Source organism: Mauremys reevesii, linkage group 6 (assembly GCF_016161935.1).
Source record: "Mauremys reevesii isolate NIE-2019 linkage group 6, ASM1616193v1, whole genome shotgun sequence".
Lineage (NCBI taxonomy): Eukaryota > Metazoa > Chordata > Testudines > Geoemydidae > Mauremys > Mauremys reevesii.
The window spans coordinates 125,828,281-125,844,477 of NC_052628.1; the positions used below are offsets into that span (position 1 = coordinate 125,828,281).

The 16,197-nt window shown below is 41.3% G+C and overlaps 1 protein-coding gene across 3 annotated transcripts in view; it reads right to left on the bottom strand.

The window, feature by feature from the left end:
* PIGG (phosphatidylinositol glycan anchor biosynthesis class G) overlaps positions 1 to 16,197 on the bottom strand; it is a 129,309-nt gene that overhangs the window by 21,596 nt on the left and 91,516 nt on the right. For all 3 annotated transcript variants that reach the window (XM_039545180.1, XM_039545181.1, XM_039545182.1), the window contains one exon: positions 12,747 to 12,910. In XM_039545180.1, the coding sequence (XP_039401114.1) occupies positions 12,747 to 12,910 (164 nt within the window). Of the gene's footprint in view, positions 1 to 12,746; positions 12,911 to 16,197 lie in introns of those variants that run through there.

Here is a 16,197-nt window from a genome sequence, read left to right on the forward strand (position 1 = left end):
TTGGCATTCCAGAATTTGAGCTTTCATTTTAAAAAAACAAAACAAACCTCTTGCCATTAGGGTTGCAAAGAAAACCTTCAAAATCTGAACAGAGTGCGAACTAATGCAGGGACAACTGCCTGTTTGCAGACAATGTAAAGGTATGAATTACCCCCACTCATCTCGATGAGGTGTTAACTCAATTCCAGTAACTTAAATTTCACCTATTTTATTGCTGATCAGAGCATGTAAAAGAAAGGAACGATAATAAAAAAAAAGACCTGCACAATCTCCTATAAACAGACAGTCTCTACGTAAAAGGATAAATGAACACAAATCAGACATCAGGAATGGTAACATACAAAAGCCAGTAGGAGAACACTTCAATCTCCCATGATATTCAATAACACATTTAAAAGTAACGAGGAGTCTGGTGGCACCTTATGCACAAACAAAATTTGTTAGTCTTTAATGTGCCACCGGACTCCTCATTGTTTTTATGGATACAGACTAACACAGCCACCCCTCAGATTTAAAAGTAGCCATTCTTCAACAAAAAACTTCAAAAACAGACTTCAAAGAGAAACTGCAGAGCTACAATTCATTTGCAAACGTAACACCAGTAATTTGGGCTTGAGTAGGGACTGGGAGTGGCTGCTCACTACAAAAGCAACTTTCCCTCTCTTGGTATTGACACTTCCTCATCAGTTCTTGGGAATGGACCACATCCACCCTGACTGAACTGGCCTTCTACACTGGTTCTCCACTTGTAAAGTAACTCCCTTCTCTTCATGTGCCAATATATTTTTATGCCTGTTTCTGTGATTTTCACTCCATGCATCTGAAGTGGGGTTTTTTTACCCACCAAAGTTTATGCCCAAATAAATCTGTTAGTCTTTAAGGTGCCACTGGACTCCTCATTGTTTTTATTTTCTTTTATCTCTTCTGCACACTTCTCAATGAGTGATGCCGCCAACAAGCCAAAGAAGAGGAGTGGGACATCCAAACCCCGCCAAAGAGGAACCAAGCTGAGCCTACCCACGCAATCCCCCAGCTCCCAAAACCTTGCATTGCTGTATCCAGACTTACTGCCTCTTACATGCCACTTCCTGTTCTGCTTATAGCACATGTAACTGTACAACCAGGCCAGGCACAGGGGAATGCTCCCATCTGCTTCCCAACACATTTCACTTTCATCTAAACTTTGATGAACTCTAGTCATAACTAGTAATACACACCAATGATTATAGTTTTAAGCTATGTTTTCTATATTTGATTTTATCTTGGGTTTGTCAAGGTAAGTTTTAAATTTCACCTTTGTATATTGAAATTTGTTTCACAGCATTAGGTTTGAAAGTTCTTTCTGAACAACGTGCTGGCCAGTGTACTTGCTTAAAAGATGAACCCATCTTTTTCCATATTTTATCTTTTGCCTCTTTTTATTAATATGTAGCATTTTATCCTGTATACTTGAGAATCAATAAAAACAGATTTGAGAACAAACTGGCTCAGTAATCATAGAATCTCAGGGTTGAAAGAGACCTCAGGAGCTCATCTAGTCCAACCCCCTGCTCAAAGTGGGACCAACACCAACTAAATCATCCCAGCCAGGTCTTTGTCAGGCCGGGCCTTATTGGAGATTCCATCACCTCCCTTGGTAACCCATTCCAGTGCTTCACCACACTCCTAGTGAAATAGTGTTTCCTAATATCCAACCTAAATCTCCCCCACTGCAATTTGAGACCATTGCTCCTTGCAATGAAGATAAATAACTTCTCAGCACATTAGATACACTAAATACAAAAGAAGCCCTTAAAATTAAGGTTTCAGAGTAGCAGCCATGTTAGTCTATATCCACAAAAAGAACAGGAGTACTTGTGGCACCTTGGAGACTGAGGTCAAATAAATTTGTTAGTCTCTACGGTGCCACAAATCCTCCTGTTCTTTTTCCTTAAAATTAAGGTGAAGACCTAATAGGAGGAAAAAGTCAGGGGAAGACAACGAAGTACCATCTATGCTACACTTTATAGTACAATCAGGGGAATCTTGTTACAGTCAAAATTAGTAACACAGACAGGACCAAATGGTATCCTTTTAATTGAGATGAAGCCTTGGGTATTCACTAGCTAATCTCCCCCGTGTCCCAACCTCTGAAACCAGTATGTATCAATACAATGTTCTGTTTACCTTTATGGCCAGTTTCCACAACTATCATTTTTATTAACTGTTCTAAAATACCTTTATTATATTCAGACATGCCAAATAGCCTCTAAATCTACTTCTAAATCATGCTTTAATCCCCTGTAAGCCCTTGCAAGTGCTGGAGTTTTAATAACTGCTCTTGTCCTTTAGTCCAGTCTGTTGTCTAGAAAGTCATTGCTTTGTGCCTACTTATTTTGGTACCCATGCACTGGGCAGCAGATAGGTGAGCAAAAGTATATTAACGGTCAGGAAACTGAACCAAGGGGGAAAAGACTGCACCAATCATGCAGGTGTCAGTAGCCCATCCATACCATTATGTGAACGAGGCAATGCACAAATTATGTTTGGTCAGAAGCGGGTCTTCTGTGGAAGGGGAAGCAATGTATCAGCCTTTTTACGGCATGATGTTATTTAATACCAGAAGTGAATTGTGTATGCCAGTGGTTTGCATCCTATTTTCATTTGTGGACTCCTAAAAAGTTTTGAATGGAGCTGCAGACCACTCTAGAAATCTTAGATATAATCTGCGGACTTCTAGAGGTCTGCGGACCACAGGTAGAAAACCAGTGGTGTATGCTGTGAACCCCATTGGAGGGGTAAGATGAGAGCTGATAGCCGGAGGGCATTTTCAAAAGACTCGTACACACAAAACTTCACAATCTTTTCTTGATAATTAGCTGGGCTGTGGCTTGCATTCTTCATTCAGCATTTCCCAAAAAGGTACTTAAGGGGACTTGAATATTACCATGACCTACAGAAAGAGACACAAGCGCCATCTAGAAATTGTAATCGCAGAAGATTCTGATTAAACAACATTTCTAAAGTCAAAGGATGTCTGAGCCAAAGCCCTGCAAAGATACACACAGTACAATATATCCAGAATGCTCCTTTTAAGTGGCATGCTGTAGAGCCCTGCAGCGGGACTGGAATCCCGTGGGTCCCGCAGGACCCGCTGCCATAATAGTGGGAGTGGGATTAAAGAATAGTTCCACACAGGGCTCTAGCATGCATCTCTAACAGTGCACGAACCCATACTCTAAGAGCTCAGTATCAGCATCTAGCTTTTACTGTTCACAAAGGAGAGAGAGAAAGGAAGGGCAAAGTTGCTGCTCAATTTCATTTTGCCAAAGGTTTTTCTGCTTCCTAGGGGGAAAAGATACAGGACAATTACAAGGAATGAAGAATGGCAAGAAGGAAGGTGCAAAGTGATATAGAGCCAAGGGGGAAGTAATTACAGGAGTATACCTGTTTTTCAGTGCTCTCCATTATGGTGAATTGTTTTCTGCTTTTCTGACAGCTTAAATCTGTATTGCAGTATGTGATCAATTGCTTACATAAGAATGGTCATACTGGGTCAGACCAATGGTCCATCTAGCCCAGAATCCTGTCTTATGATAGTGGCCAATTCCAAGTGCTTCAGAGGGAATGAACAGAACAGGCAATCATCAGTGATCCATCCCCTATCTTCTACTTCTACATCCTACTTCTACTCCTGGCAATCAGAGTTAGGCACACCCAGAATATGGGTGTGCATCCCTGACCATCTTGGCTAATAGCCAATGATGGACCTATCTTCCATGAATTTATCTAGTTCTTTTTTGAGCCCAATTATAGTTTTGGCTTTCACATCCCCTGGCAATGAGTTCCACAGATTAAGTTCCTTCCTGACAGGACTTCCTGAGATGAGTGAATGAATGAGCTGGAGCCCTGACTTCAAGTAACGAATGCTTCTCTCTCTCTTGTACCCACTTGTCTGTGGTCTAGAGACATTCCACTAATCTTAAACTGGGCTAAAATGAACCAATATTTTATTATCCAGCTTTCTGATACATTGCTGGTACCACTGGCCTTGCTAACCAAGTAGGAGTTCCAAGGTTTCCTTCTGGAATAGCTTTTATCCCTTCTTTTGCAGTTCTAGCCAGCGAATGAGTGAAGGGAATGTTTCTGCCTGTTGGCCTTCTAGTCCGAGTTCTGTTTGATGAGCAAAGGGCCAGCTTTAGTTTAGATGCATTATCTCCAACTATCTCATCCAATTTTCCCCTCAAAAGGAGAGTGCTTGGGAACTTTGAGGTCCCCGGGATTTATTGAAATGGTCTCTGCTACCCAGGGACATAAATAGATTTGGCACCTGGCTACTAGGTTAGACGTCATGGCTTGTGCTGCAAGGCATATAACGTCCATGCAGGCCTCTGTACCAGAAGTGAATCCTAGGGATGTTATCTTAAAGATGGACAGGTAGTCAGGATGGTCCTTCCTGTCCAGAGACTTTAGGTATTCTAGCCAGACCACAATAGCTCTGAGGAAGCAGGTAGGGCCAAAGAGTCTCTTACCGCTGCTAAAGAAGCCTCAAAGTCTCTCCACAGGGTGGCTTCCACCCTTCTGTCCTTTGCATCCTGGGTGGGAAGGTCACCTTCTGATGGTGTAACTATCACAGTTTCAGGGTTAACTGTAACTTTGACCCCCGTCTACCTCAAGGGCACCCACTTAAAGTTCCAGGCTCCCAGCTGTCACTGCTTTCCCTTAATACTATGCAACTTTTAGAAAACATTCTACATAATTCATTAACTTTTGTTAATCTGTTCTACAACCCTGGGTTTGTTTTTTCGTTATGTAGTTTAAACAGCCTGTTCCACTAACGATAGAAATAACTTAGAACCATCATAAGTAATCTTTTCTAGGACTTTTCTGGGAGGCCTTTCAAGTCTCCCTAGAGTTCTGCTAACAGTTCCTGTCCAAACTCTTAATTTTCCTTGGAAAAATACTGGTTTGCTGAACATTAGAACCAAGTCAGTGAAGGAAGCAGCCCCTTCCTACCCATGCCTATGTCAGTTAACAGTATTATGACTATAAACTGATACCAAGTATCAGAGGGGTATTAGAGAAGGGAGTTACCTTACAAGTGGAGAGCCAGTGTTGACAAGGCCAATTCAGTCAGGGTGGATGTGGTCCATTCCCAATAATTGATGAGGAGGTGTCAATACCAAGAAAGGGAAAATTGCTTTTGTAGTGAGCCAGCCACTCAGGGTATGGCCACACTTACAGCTGTACAGCGCTGGGAGGTACAGCTGTCTTCGTACAGCTGTGTAGGGAAAGCGCTGGTGTGTGGCCACACTCACAGCTACCAGCGCTGCAGTGTGGCCACATTTGCAGCATTTGCAGCGCTGTTGAGAGTGATGCATTATGGGCAGCTATCCCAGCATTCAAGTGGCTGCAACGTGCTTTTCAAAAGAGGGGGGTGGGGTGGAGTGTGACAGGGAGCGGGGGAGAGAGAGAGAGAGAGTGGATTTTTGGAGCCGACACTGTGTGTCAGATTTTCTCTTTTCATTTTAGCAGCAGATTTTGCAAGGCAGGGAGCTGAACATTTCCTCGACCCCTCATTCACTCTTAACTGCAAATAGCCTGCAGACCAGATAAGCAGCTGCTCCGAGGGACTCCCTATCTCCCCCTCCCCCTGCTGTTTCTCTCCTCAAGCAAACACTAGGTAGTAGACATTCATCCCCCTGCCTGCCTCATTCACAGCAAGGTAGTGGGTTATCTCAATTGATTGTTCACAGTCAGTTACAGATTGATCACAGCAAACAAGAGCTGTTTTTTTTTTAGATAAGCAGCTCCCGGAGCCCCGAGTTCACAACAAAACAAAGAGAGGCATCATAGCAAAACAAAGAGAGTAATTTAGTTAAAAGCATTCTGGGATACCTCCTAATACCCTGGAGGCCAATAACAGCACTGGTGTGTGGCCACACTTGACGAGCAGCGCTGGATCACCAGCGCTGCACTCGTTATACCCTAAGCAGACCAGGTGTACAGCCAGCAATGCAGCCAGGGAGTTGCAGCGCTGGATGTGCCTTGCAGGTGTGGACAGTTACTAAGTTGCAGCGCTGGAAAGCCTCCACCAGCGCTGCAACTCTCCAGTGTAGCCAAGCCCTCAGTCTCTATTCAAGCCCAAGTTGATGGGGTTAAGTTTGCAAATGAATTGTAGCTCTGCAGTTTCTCTTTGACGTGTGTTTTTGAAGGGTTTTTTGTTGAAGGATGGCTACTTTTATATCTGTTATTGAGTATCCAGGGAGATTGAAGTGTTCTCCTTCTGGCTTTTGTACGTTACCATTCCTGATGTCTGATTTGTGTCTATTTATCTTTTTATGTAGAGACTCTCTGTTTTGGCCAATATACACGGCAGAGGGGCACTGCTAGCACAGGATGGCATATATCACATTAGTAGATGTGCAGGTGATGAGCCTCTGATGGTGTCGCTAGAGTAGATATGGGGAACAGAGAAAGCAACAGGGTTTGTTCCAGGGATCGGTTCCTGGGTTAGTGTTTCTGTGATGTGGTATGTAGTTGCTGGTGAGTATTTGCTTCAGATTGCGGGGGGGGGGGTTTGTCCTGCCTCCCAAGGCCTGTGAGAGTGGGGGATCATTTTCCAATCTAGGTTGTAGATTGTTGATGATGTGCTGGAGAGGTTTTAGCTGGGGGCTGTACATGATGGCCAGTGGTGTTCTCTTAGTTTTCTTTGTTGGGCCTGTCCTGTAAGTGACTTCTGGGTACCTGTCTCGCTCTGTCAATCTGTTTCCTCACTTCCCCAGGTGGGTATTATAGTTTTAAGAAAGCTTGATAGAGATCTTGTAGGTGTTTGGCCCTGTCTGCGGGATTCGTGCAAATGCGGTTGTATCTTAGGGCTTGGTTGTAGACAATGGATCATGTGATTGTCCTGGATGGAAGCTGAAGGCATGTAGGTAAGTATAGCAGTCAGTAGGTTTCCAGTATAGGGTGGTGTTTATGTGACCATCACTTATTTGCACTGTAGTATCCAGGAAGTGGATCTCTTGTGTGGACTGGTCCAGGCTGAGGTTGATGGTGGGGTGGAAACTGTTGACATCCAGGTGGAATTCTTCAAGGGCCACCTTCCCATGGGTCCATATGATGAAGATGTCATCAGTGTAGCGCAAGTAGAGGAGAGGTGCTAGGGGACGAGAGCTGAGGAAGCGTTGTTCTAAGTCAGCCATAAAATGTTGGCATACAGTGGGGCCATGCAGGTACCCACAGCAGTGCCGCTGACTTAAAGGTATAAGTTGCCCCCAAATCTGAAATGGTTGTGGGTGAGGACAAAGTAACAAAGCTCAGACACCAGGTGTGCTGTGGTCTCATCTGGGATACTGTTCCTGACAGCTTGTCGTCCATCCTTGTGTGGAATATTGGTGTAAAGAGCTTCTACATCCATAGTGGCCAGAATGGTGTTTTCAGGAAGATCACCAATGCATTGTAGTTTCCTCAGGAATCATAAAATCATAGAATATCAGGGTTGGAAGGGACCTCAGGAGGTCATCTAGTCCAACCCCCTGCTCAAAGCAGGGAGTTGGTGGTGTCTTGAAGATAGCTAGGAGTGCTGGTAGCGTAGGGTCTGAGGAGAGAGTCCAACTAGCCAGATAATTCTGCTGTAAGAGTGCCAATGCCTGAGATGATGGGGCGTCCAGGATTTCCAGGTCTATGGCTCTTGGGTAGCAGATAGAATACCCCTGGTCGGGGCCCTAGGGGTGTGTCTGTGTAGATTTGTTCCTGTGCTATAACAGGGAGTTTCTTGAGCAGATGGTGTAGTTTCTTTTGGTATTCCTCAGTGGAATCGGAGGATAGTGGCCTGTAGAATGTGGTGTTGGAGAGTTGCCTGGCAACCTCCTGTTCATAATCTGACCCTGTTCATGATGACTACAACACCTCCTTTGTCAGCCCCTTTGATTATAATGACAGAGTTGTTTCTGAGGCTGTGGATGGCATTGCATTCTGTACGGCTGAGGTTATGGGGCAAGTGATGCTGTTTGTTCACAATTTCAGCCTGTGCAAGTCTGGGGAAGCACTCTATGTAGAAGTCCAGTCTGTCATTCGACCGTCAGGAGGAGTCCACGCAGTTATTAATTATTGGGAGTGGACCACATATACCCTGACTGAATTGACCTTGTCAACACTGGTTCTCCACTTGTAAGGTAACGCCCTTCTCTTCATGTGCCAGTATATTTATGCCTGCATCTGTAATTTTCACTCCATGTATCTGAAGAAGTGGGGTTTTTACCCACCAAAGCTTATGCCCAAATAAATCTGTTAGTCTTTAAGGTGCCACCGGACTCCTTGTTGTTTTTATGACTATAAACTGTTAGTATCGCAGTTGGCTCTGCTCTGGGACCTCATCAGTACCTGTATTTATTCTTGAACAGAACCACTTCATCCTATGAGAATTAATTTCTGCAGCCTTTGCAACTGGAGTTGGAAATGCTGGTCACATAAAATAGCTTATGAAATTTAATAAAGGATCAGATACTGATGTTTTTATAATAGAACCACACTACACAGGCAATCTCTCAGAAGCACAGTAAACAACAGGTAGTAAGTCTGCAGAGACAGTGGAAACTGCTTGGCAAAATAAACCATGCAGTACCGAACATACTTCCTGTAAGATGTAAGAGGAAAAAAACCAGGAGATGAGATACTGTAAAGTCTAAGATCAGAATTTTTGATGGAAGCCAGTAATCCATAGGCACTCTGCTTTTGACTGAAAATCACATGCAATGAAAGAGAACAGCTACAACATCCAAATATTGAACACCACCTTCTGCCACCCGTATTCCTGTCAAGTAGGAACAAATAGTTCAAATAGTTCTCTTGGTTCTGGTGGCAATATTCACATAGTAAGGTGCTACTCAGCGTGACTGGGAGTGGCAATCCAGACCCTAGTTTGAGAAACACTGCCTTAGAATATGCACATCCTGTAGATCTGTTAGTAAAACTTTTAAAACAGATATTTATAAATTCAGGGCTCACTTCTACCCGCTGCCAATTGCACAGTGTTTCATCTCCTGAAGTATGGTTGCATAGCTGGCCCACAGAGGGAGGAGATGACATTTATGTTTCAGTCAACTTTGAAGCAACTTGTCATGTATTTGTGACACAAGTGATTGTAGGCAACCCTGGTCGGCTGAATAGTTCTCGCTTAGAAACAGATGACCAAATCCTGCCTTAACACACAGACTGTGTAATAATAGTGGTAGCAATGGGTAACATGGGCCAAGGGCGAGGGCAGAACTAGGCTCGTAGGGGTATGTCTACGCAGTGTTTTGGAGCCCACAGTAGTGAGCCTTCCAGCCTCAGTCAGTAGACTCAAGGTAGTGCTGTATATCCAGCACTTTTAAGGTGCAGCCCAGGCTAGAGCTCAGGCTCTGAAGCCCAACCCCCACCCCCTAGGCTTCAGAGCCCGAGCTCTAGCCCAAGCCACAACTTCAAACAGGGTACTAGCAGGAGTCTTGCTAATCCAAGTCTGTCGACTCTGGCTGGACGGCTCGCTGCCATGAGTTCCAAAACACAGCGTAGACAAACCCTAGGAGACTTAACTGGAAATGTCAAAATCTCAGCTCACTGGAATGCCCAAAAGGGTGTCAGTTGTGCAATGTTAGCTTCAAAGGAAATTCACCTGCCTCTCCTGTGGTCATAATGTGTTGTGAGAGCTCAAAGAAAACAAGATATTTGGTAGTCCTTTCCCATATTGTTAACACTTATTCCTAGTCTCAAGCTATTTCCAGGCATGCATATGCGCTACACAAGAGAGACATGTAGATGTTTCTGGTGTAGGTTTTAAAACTGGCCAGGCTTACTGCTGGAGGCAGGACCTGGATGAGCAGCATGGATTTCTCCTTCTCTATAATGTTATTAGATTAACATGGTGGGAACAATTCTTTAGATTCTTCTTCCAGAGGCTGATGGACATGAGCAGCAGTAGCAGCATTTGAAAAATCAGCCTCACTACTGCAATTCAGAGAAAATTCTTGCTTTGCCTCTTTATAGCTAAGAAAAAATGACTCTGAAATGGGCATTGCATGTTATTCAATTTATACAGGGGGTAAAAAGGATTACTTTAGATAAGGTGCAAGCTAGGGATAAAACTGTCAGAAGGTTAAATGGGGAAGGAGCTGTCTTGCGCTACAGTATTTCCTCTAGCCAACATAGCCTCGTTTTATTTTGTCAGCACTGTAATATTTTTACAGTAACTTAAGAAATAAGTCCCTTAAGTTATTTCTGCATGCCTATCAGACTAGCAACAAACAGTTTATTGAATGACACATTACTGTTAAAAACATTAAACATTTTATAGTTATTAGCATGCTATTGTTCTGTGCAATTTCCACCTACAATATCTGAAAAGGCATTCATATTCAACTTAATGTCTACTGTGCCAATATGAGTACAGAAGATTTATTAAAATCTAAGATGATGAAGGTTGTAAACCCATTTTTCATTTCCGGGTTCCAGGAGATATCCAACAGTACACACTGAAATCAAAGTTCATCAGGCCAATTAAAATATTGATTCAAACTTTTTAAAGAATTTGAAAATCAGTGAGTGGCACAACAGGAAATTGGAAAGGCAGTAGCAACTTTAAATGTGCCTCTAGGCACATTTAAAAATGCCTCACAAAATATTTTACGAGAGGTCTATATAAAGAATGTTTAGAACAGAAAAGGATTTTCAACAGCTAGAGTTGCAATATGTTTAAGTACCGATTCAGACTTGTTGACCCCTTTCCTCCCCCTCCAGTGTTCCAGCCTTAATTCCAAGGAAAGTGGACTCTGAGCAAAGGACATAGCCATTGAATTGCTAATTACAAAACCCTGGGTTAAAAGGAAAAGATATAGGGTATGTCCACGTTGTAATTAAAAACCTGCAGCAGGCCCATGCCAGCTGACTTGGGCTAAGTGGCTGTTTAATTGCAGTGCAGACGTTCGGGCTCGGGTTGGAGCTAAGGCTCCAGGACCCTGCAAGGTGGGAGGGTCCCAGAGCTCAGGCTGCAGCCCAAGCCCGAATGTCTATATCACAATTAAACAGCCCCGCAGCCTAAGCCCCATGAGCACAAGTCTGCTGGCATAGGTCAGCTGCAGGTGTCTAATTGTAGTGCAGACAAACCCAACCTGACAGTATCTGCAGCACCCAGATTCAAACAAACCCTGAAAGGCTAAAGATACTGCAAGTTCTACCTAATATATTCAGATGAAACACTGGTCTGCTGCATTTGACCTTCACCAATCAATGACAACAAACAATGGCCATATATCTAAGTGAGCTATAGAGCTGTCCAAAGGGAAAACAGTTCAATCAAGTGATGTCACAGTTCAGAACTAAGCATTGGGAGATCTGTTTGACAGACGCTTAAACCAGCCCTACGCCTGGCTCAAACCAATACTATTAGTCTAACTTTCATCCACAAAACAGACATTAGAAGAAACGCTTAGAGACGACGTTTGATTTGGAAGTGCTAAACATCAAGACCTCTCTTACTTATGTGCTGAGGTTAGGATTCTGGTTTCTGTGACAACAGTAAAAGAGATCTCAGTTTCCTATAGCAGAAACTTTAAGTGTGTTTCCCACACTGCTTGTACATGTGTGATATCAGCTGCTACAGAAGCAAACTGAACTTTGCATCTGGGTCTTGGAAAGTAAATGAAGTTGATTTTCAAATATTTATTTTTAAAACGTATTTGCATTTTAAATTTATAAATATATTCCAGAATTGGAGATTTATCCTTTCCAATTTTCAACAGTACAAAAATGATTTTGTTAAATACTTAGCTAATTTCTGAGTGTAAAGTGTTCCTAATTTATACAAAATTATGTACTAGGCCTAAAACATCAATCCCTTTGACAGAATTTAAATTTTCAAAAAACATGCAGCATTTTCTTTAATGAATTCTTTAAACTCTGAATGGATTACTCAGTGGGCCATTGCTATGGTTACACTGATAAAGGAAGAAAAGATTTGTTCAGTCTCCAAAAATCCAACCTCAAACTGAGAAATATTTATGCTGCTGCAGAGGCATATTATTCAACCAAATCAATACGAGCTTCCATTTAAGAAGCTACCTCAAAAACACTGTTACAAAATTGTAGCTTTCATCTTTGTTATAAAAGCATTCTAAAAACATGCTGTACAAGCCATTCTCCCTTTGGAAAATCATTAGAAGACTGATACCCATCTGCATGAATACTGTACACTGCCAAATGTAAAGTTTTCAAAATATTCTTAAAACCTCAAATTTTAAACTTGAAACTGAAGTAAAAAAATTACAGGAGCTTTGTCTTACTTCTCTCCCTCACAGTACTACAGTGATACAAAAGCTGTTTTACCCCACTGTGCTGGGCACTGACACAGATGAAGAGAGGGAGTCTCTGCTCCAGGGAGTTCACAATCTAAGTGACAAGTGAACAAATGGGGATGGGGATATAACACCATACATACGAACATGGAGATGATTAACAAACCTGTGCCAGATCCATGTTTTGGGTTTTTTGTTGTTGTTTGTTTTTGGGGGGGGGTGTTGAAAACATGGGAATAAAAATAGGGTGAGGAATAAGGGAGTTAGTAAGAGTAGAGAACGATAAAAAGGGCAGGAAGAGCGACAAAGGGCTAAAGTTAAGGGGGGGGGGAGGCATGAGCTCCAGTTTCTTAAACGGGTTTACATCATGTGGATGCTTTTCTGTATCTGTGATAATCATTTATTACTTTTAATTTTATCAGCTTTTAGTACAATTACCTGCTAACTTCAGAACTCAAGTAGCACAGCAAGTGAATGGCCCAAAGCAAAGGTCCTGCATACGTTGCAAACCCTGTAAGAAAAATTGCTGGTATTTCCACATAGTTGTCTAATCCCACAAAACCAGCTGAAATATCCACTGAAGCGATACTATTCGAGTTTCCCTAAAAATAAAACAAAAATATCACTTAGATGTCTGAAAGGCAGAAAGAAACAGTACATAGAAACATAGAATATCAGGGTTGGAAGGGACCTCAGGAGGTCATCTAGTCCAACCCCCTGCTCAAAGCAGGACCAATCCCCAGACATATCAAAGTGTTTAATTAACATGTAGGTTTAAAGGCTTAAGTCTTTGAGCCCTAAATCAGTATTCTGGATTTAACTAAAGAAATTTACAAGAAAGAAGTTCTACTTTAGAACATAAACACAAACAAATAAAAAGTGACTATTTGCTTGTCCTATTTTGTTTTCCTCAAATAAATCTACCTCTCGTTTAATGAATCAACACAAAAAAAACTTTACACAAGCAGCACAGTGAACTGTATTTGGTGATTTTAGTCTTAGTCCTGAGGAGAATGTCATCCATATCAAACTGCCATCATGCATAATTCAAAAAGAAAAAGTTCTACAGTTAGCGTTCTCAGAACTAAATTCACAGAGAGACTTTATCTCTTTCCCCAAGAGAAGATGGTGCTTCCAATTTAGAATTCTAGTGGATGAAGGAACAATATATGCAACTTACTACATCTGTTTAACTGGACAGTCACAAATACCTTTGTTAAATTATTCATTAAGTCTTACGTTTCCTTATTGCTGAGTAAGTCACAGTCAGCCGTTTGATCACGACTGTACAACACTGTAGCAATGCTTTAAGAGAGTGCAAGAGACTAGGTGAGGGTGCTATAACTTCATAATACCCCTTTTCCTGACGGGGTGCATCTTACTGTCAGTTGTCTATGTTTATGAATAGAGACATGCATAAGAAATAGTAGTCAACAGTCTGAATTAGGGTCCAGTGTAATTTCTCATAGCACCACAAAAGGTGTTCTAAGAAGAACATGCATTCTCTAGTCTCCCAGCCTTGGGAGACGTGTATCATTAATGGTCGGCAATAAGATGAGGGGGGAGGGGAAGAACAGTAAAGGATGGACTACAGATAAGTAGTGAGGAAGGAAACATTCTGCCTGTACTCTGATGCCAATGAGATTGGGGGGGGACAGTAGAAGATAAAATACTTCATACCATATATTATATTATTTCATGGTACTGAACTGGATTTCCAAAGCTTACAATTTCTAATTCTCTACAGAATACATACATAATATGACAATTCACAGCGTGTCAGCTTTTATTAAAAAATATTACTGAAATCTTTCAAATGCTATTAGTTTACTAGATTATTATGGCATGGCGATATGGTAGAAATGGCAAGAGACAATTCATTGTTGCAGGAAAACATTCAGTGGTAATCCATCATGCTCTGGAACTCTTGAAGCATGAAGCTTTTCTCACAAGCAAGAATAAAAACAAATCTTTGGCAAACACAAAACTACATTAATATGGCATATATGCTGTAGAGAATAACTCCTTTATGTTCAAAAGTCTGACAGAAGGGAGGCAACCATATGCCTCTGAAAACAGCACTCATTTTGCTCAAAACATGAAATTTCATATGGTCAGAAGCACCTCTCACTATTTGGAAGCTATTAGTTGCATTACCTTGACAACATTTTGTGACACTGGCAATATGTCAGACTAACGAGTTTCCAATCTGCTTTAACACTAGTTTAACCACACAATGTTAGTGTTCTTCTGTTCGCTTTTCCTCAAGACCTGGCCTTAAACACATGCTTCTCTTTAGTAACTAGAGCATCATGCAGAATAAATAGCTGTACAAGCAGGTTGTGCAAGAAAAATCTCAGGAGTTATTTTAAATAATTATTTGAATCCAATCATTAATTTAATATGAAATAGAAGAAGAAAGGCAAGAACAATATTCAAGGTTTTAACCTACAATTTCCTTCCTCCCTCTTGCAGGCACATGGTTTCAAAGACAGTTAAAGTAGCCAAGTCTGACCAATGCAATCAAATGGAAGCCTCATCTGCCAATGGTCATCCATTCCTGACAATTTTAAATTGTAAGTGCTTTTGAATAAAGTTTTACTAATATGAACCTCTCCATATATTTTCAATTGCTCTTTTCTTAATTATGAAGCTGACCGTGGAATACTAACTGAAACCTCAACTTATGAACTGGTTTTGGAGACTTTTTAAAGACATTATTTACTTTAAGCTGTCACTGCTTGTAAACATCAGGTTTCAGCATGAAGACAATGGTCTACACTTTTTAGGGCTCTCTATAATTAAAGAAGACTAAAGTAACCTTTACTTTTATTATCACTGTATGCTCTAAATTAAACAGCAATGATAAAGCCACAGGGCACTTCCAGGGAATTAATGATCCGATGGAAGGAGTGGATGGCTTGAGGTTCAGGAAGATAATGATAATCAGTCAAGGTTGTTGAAAAATTCACTGAGGTTCATAAGCTATTGACTTACAGTAACAACCTGACACATGAAAAAGATGCTGATTTAACTGTATTAAATTTGTTACAGTTGGTTAATAAGCTTGATTTTTTTAATTTATTTTTTCTTCATCTTCTAAAACAATGTAGCAATTAAAACAAAAAAGCAACACAAGTCAAAGTAAGCAGGCTTTCGCATCTTCATCTCAATAACACCCCTTAATTATACTGCTCCAGCCACTGGCAAATTAACATCTTTCCTCTAAAGATAACGATTTCCCCAATTTTACAATAAAAGTATCATATATAAAAGTTAAGAAAATGTCCCTGATAATTTCCCTGACGAAAAGCATGGCCAGCAATCCTCACACCTCATATAGAATATATTCCCATATAGCAGGAGAAAAAGCCACAGCAATTCCTTATGACTGAACACCCCCCAAAATGTCTCTCTCATTCAGAAGGAAGCCAATCCAATCCACAGGGATGGAAATGCTGGTTGAGGTAGCCAGGGACCAACACAAAAAGCAAAAAGAGAGGGAAAAATGTCACCCTCCCAAATCAATGTCCATATATAATGTATCCTTATATTTTATATCCCCAATATTACCCTGAATTAGATTTGCCACCCTTACTCACAATGGAGCAGTTCTACTATTGAAATCAATGAGACTCCTCAGGGAGTAAGGTGTAGTTCAATGTATTGACTGAGGATGGCAGAATTTGGCCCTTCTTCGGATTCTCAACTGAAATTACACTTAAAATAGTTTTCATCTCACGGATAGAACTAGATTTGTCTGTTGCTATTTTAAATATTAATCAAGTCAGTTAACATTCTTATATTAATTATTTGTATTGCAGTAGCACCTAGGAGTCCAGTCATTAACCGGGACTCCATGTTAAAATGGAATATTTTTATACAAACC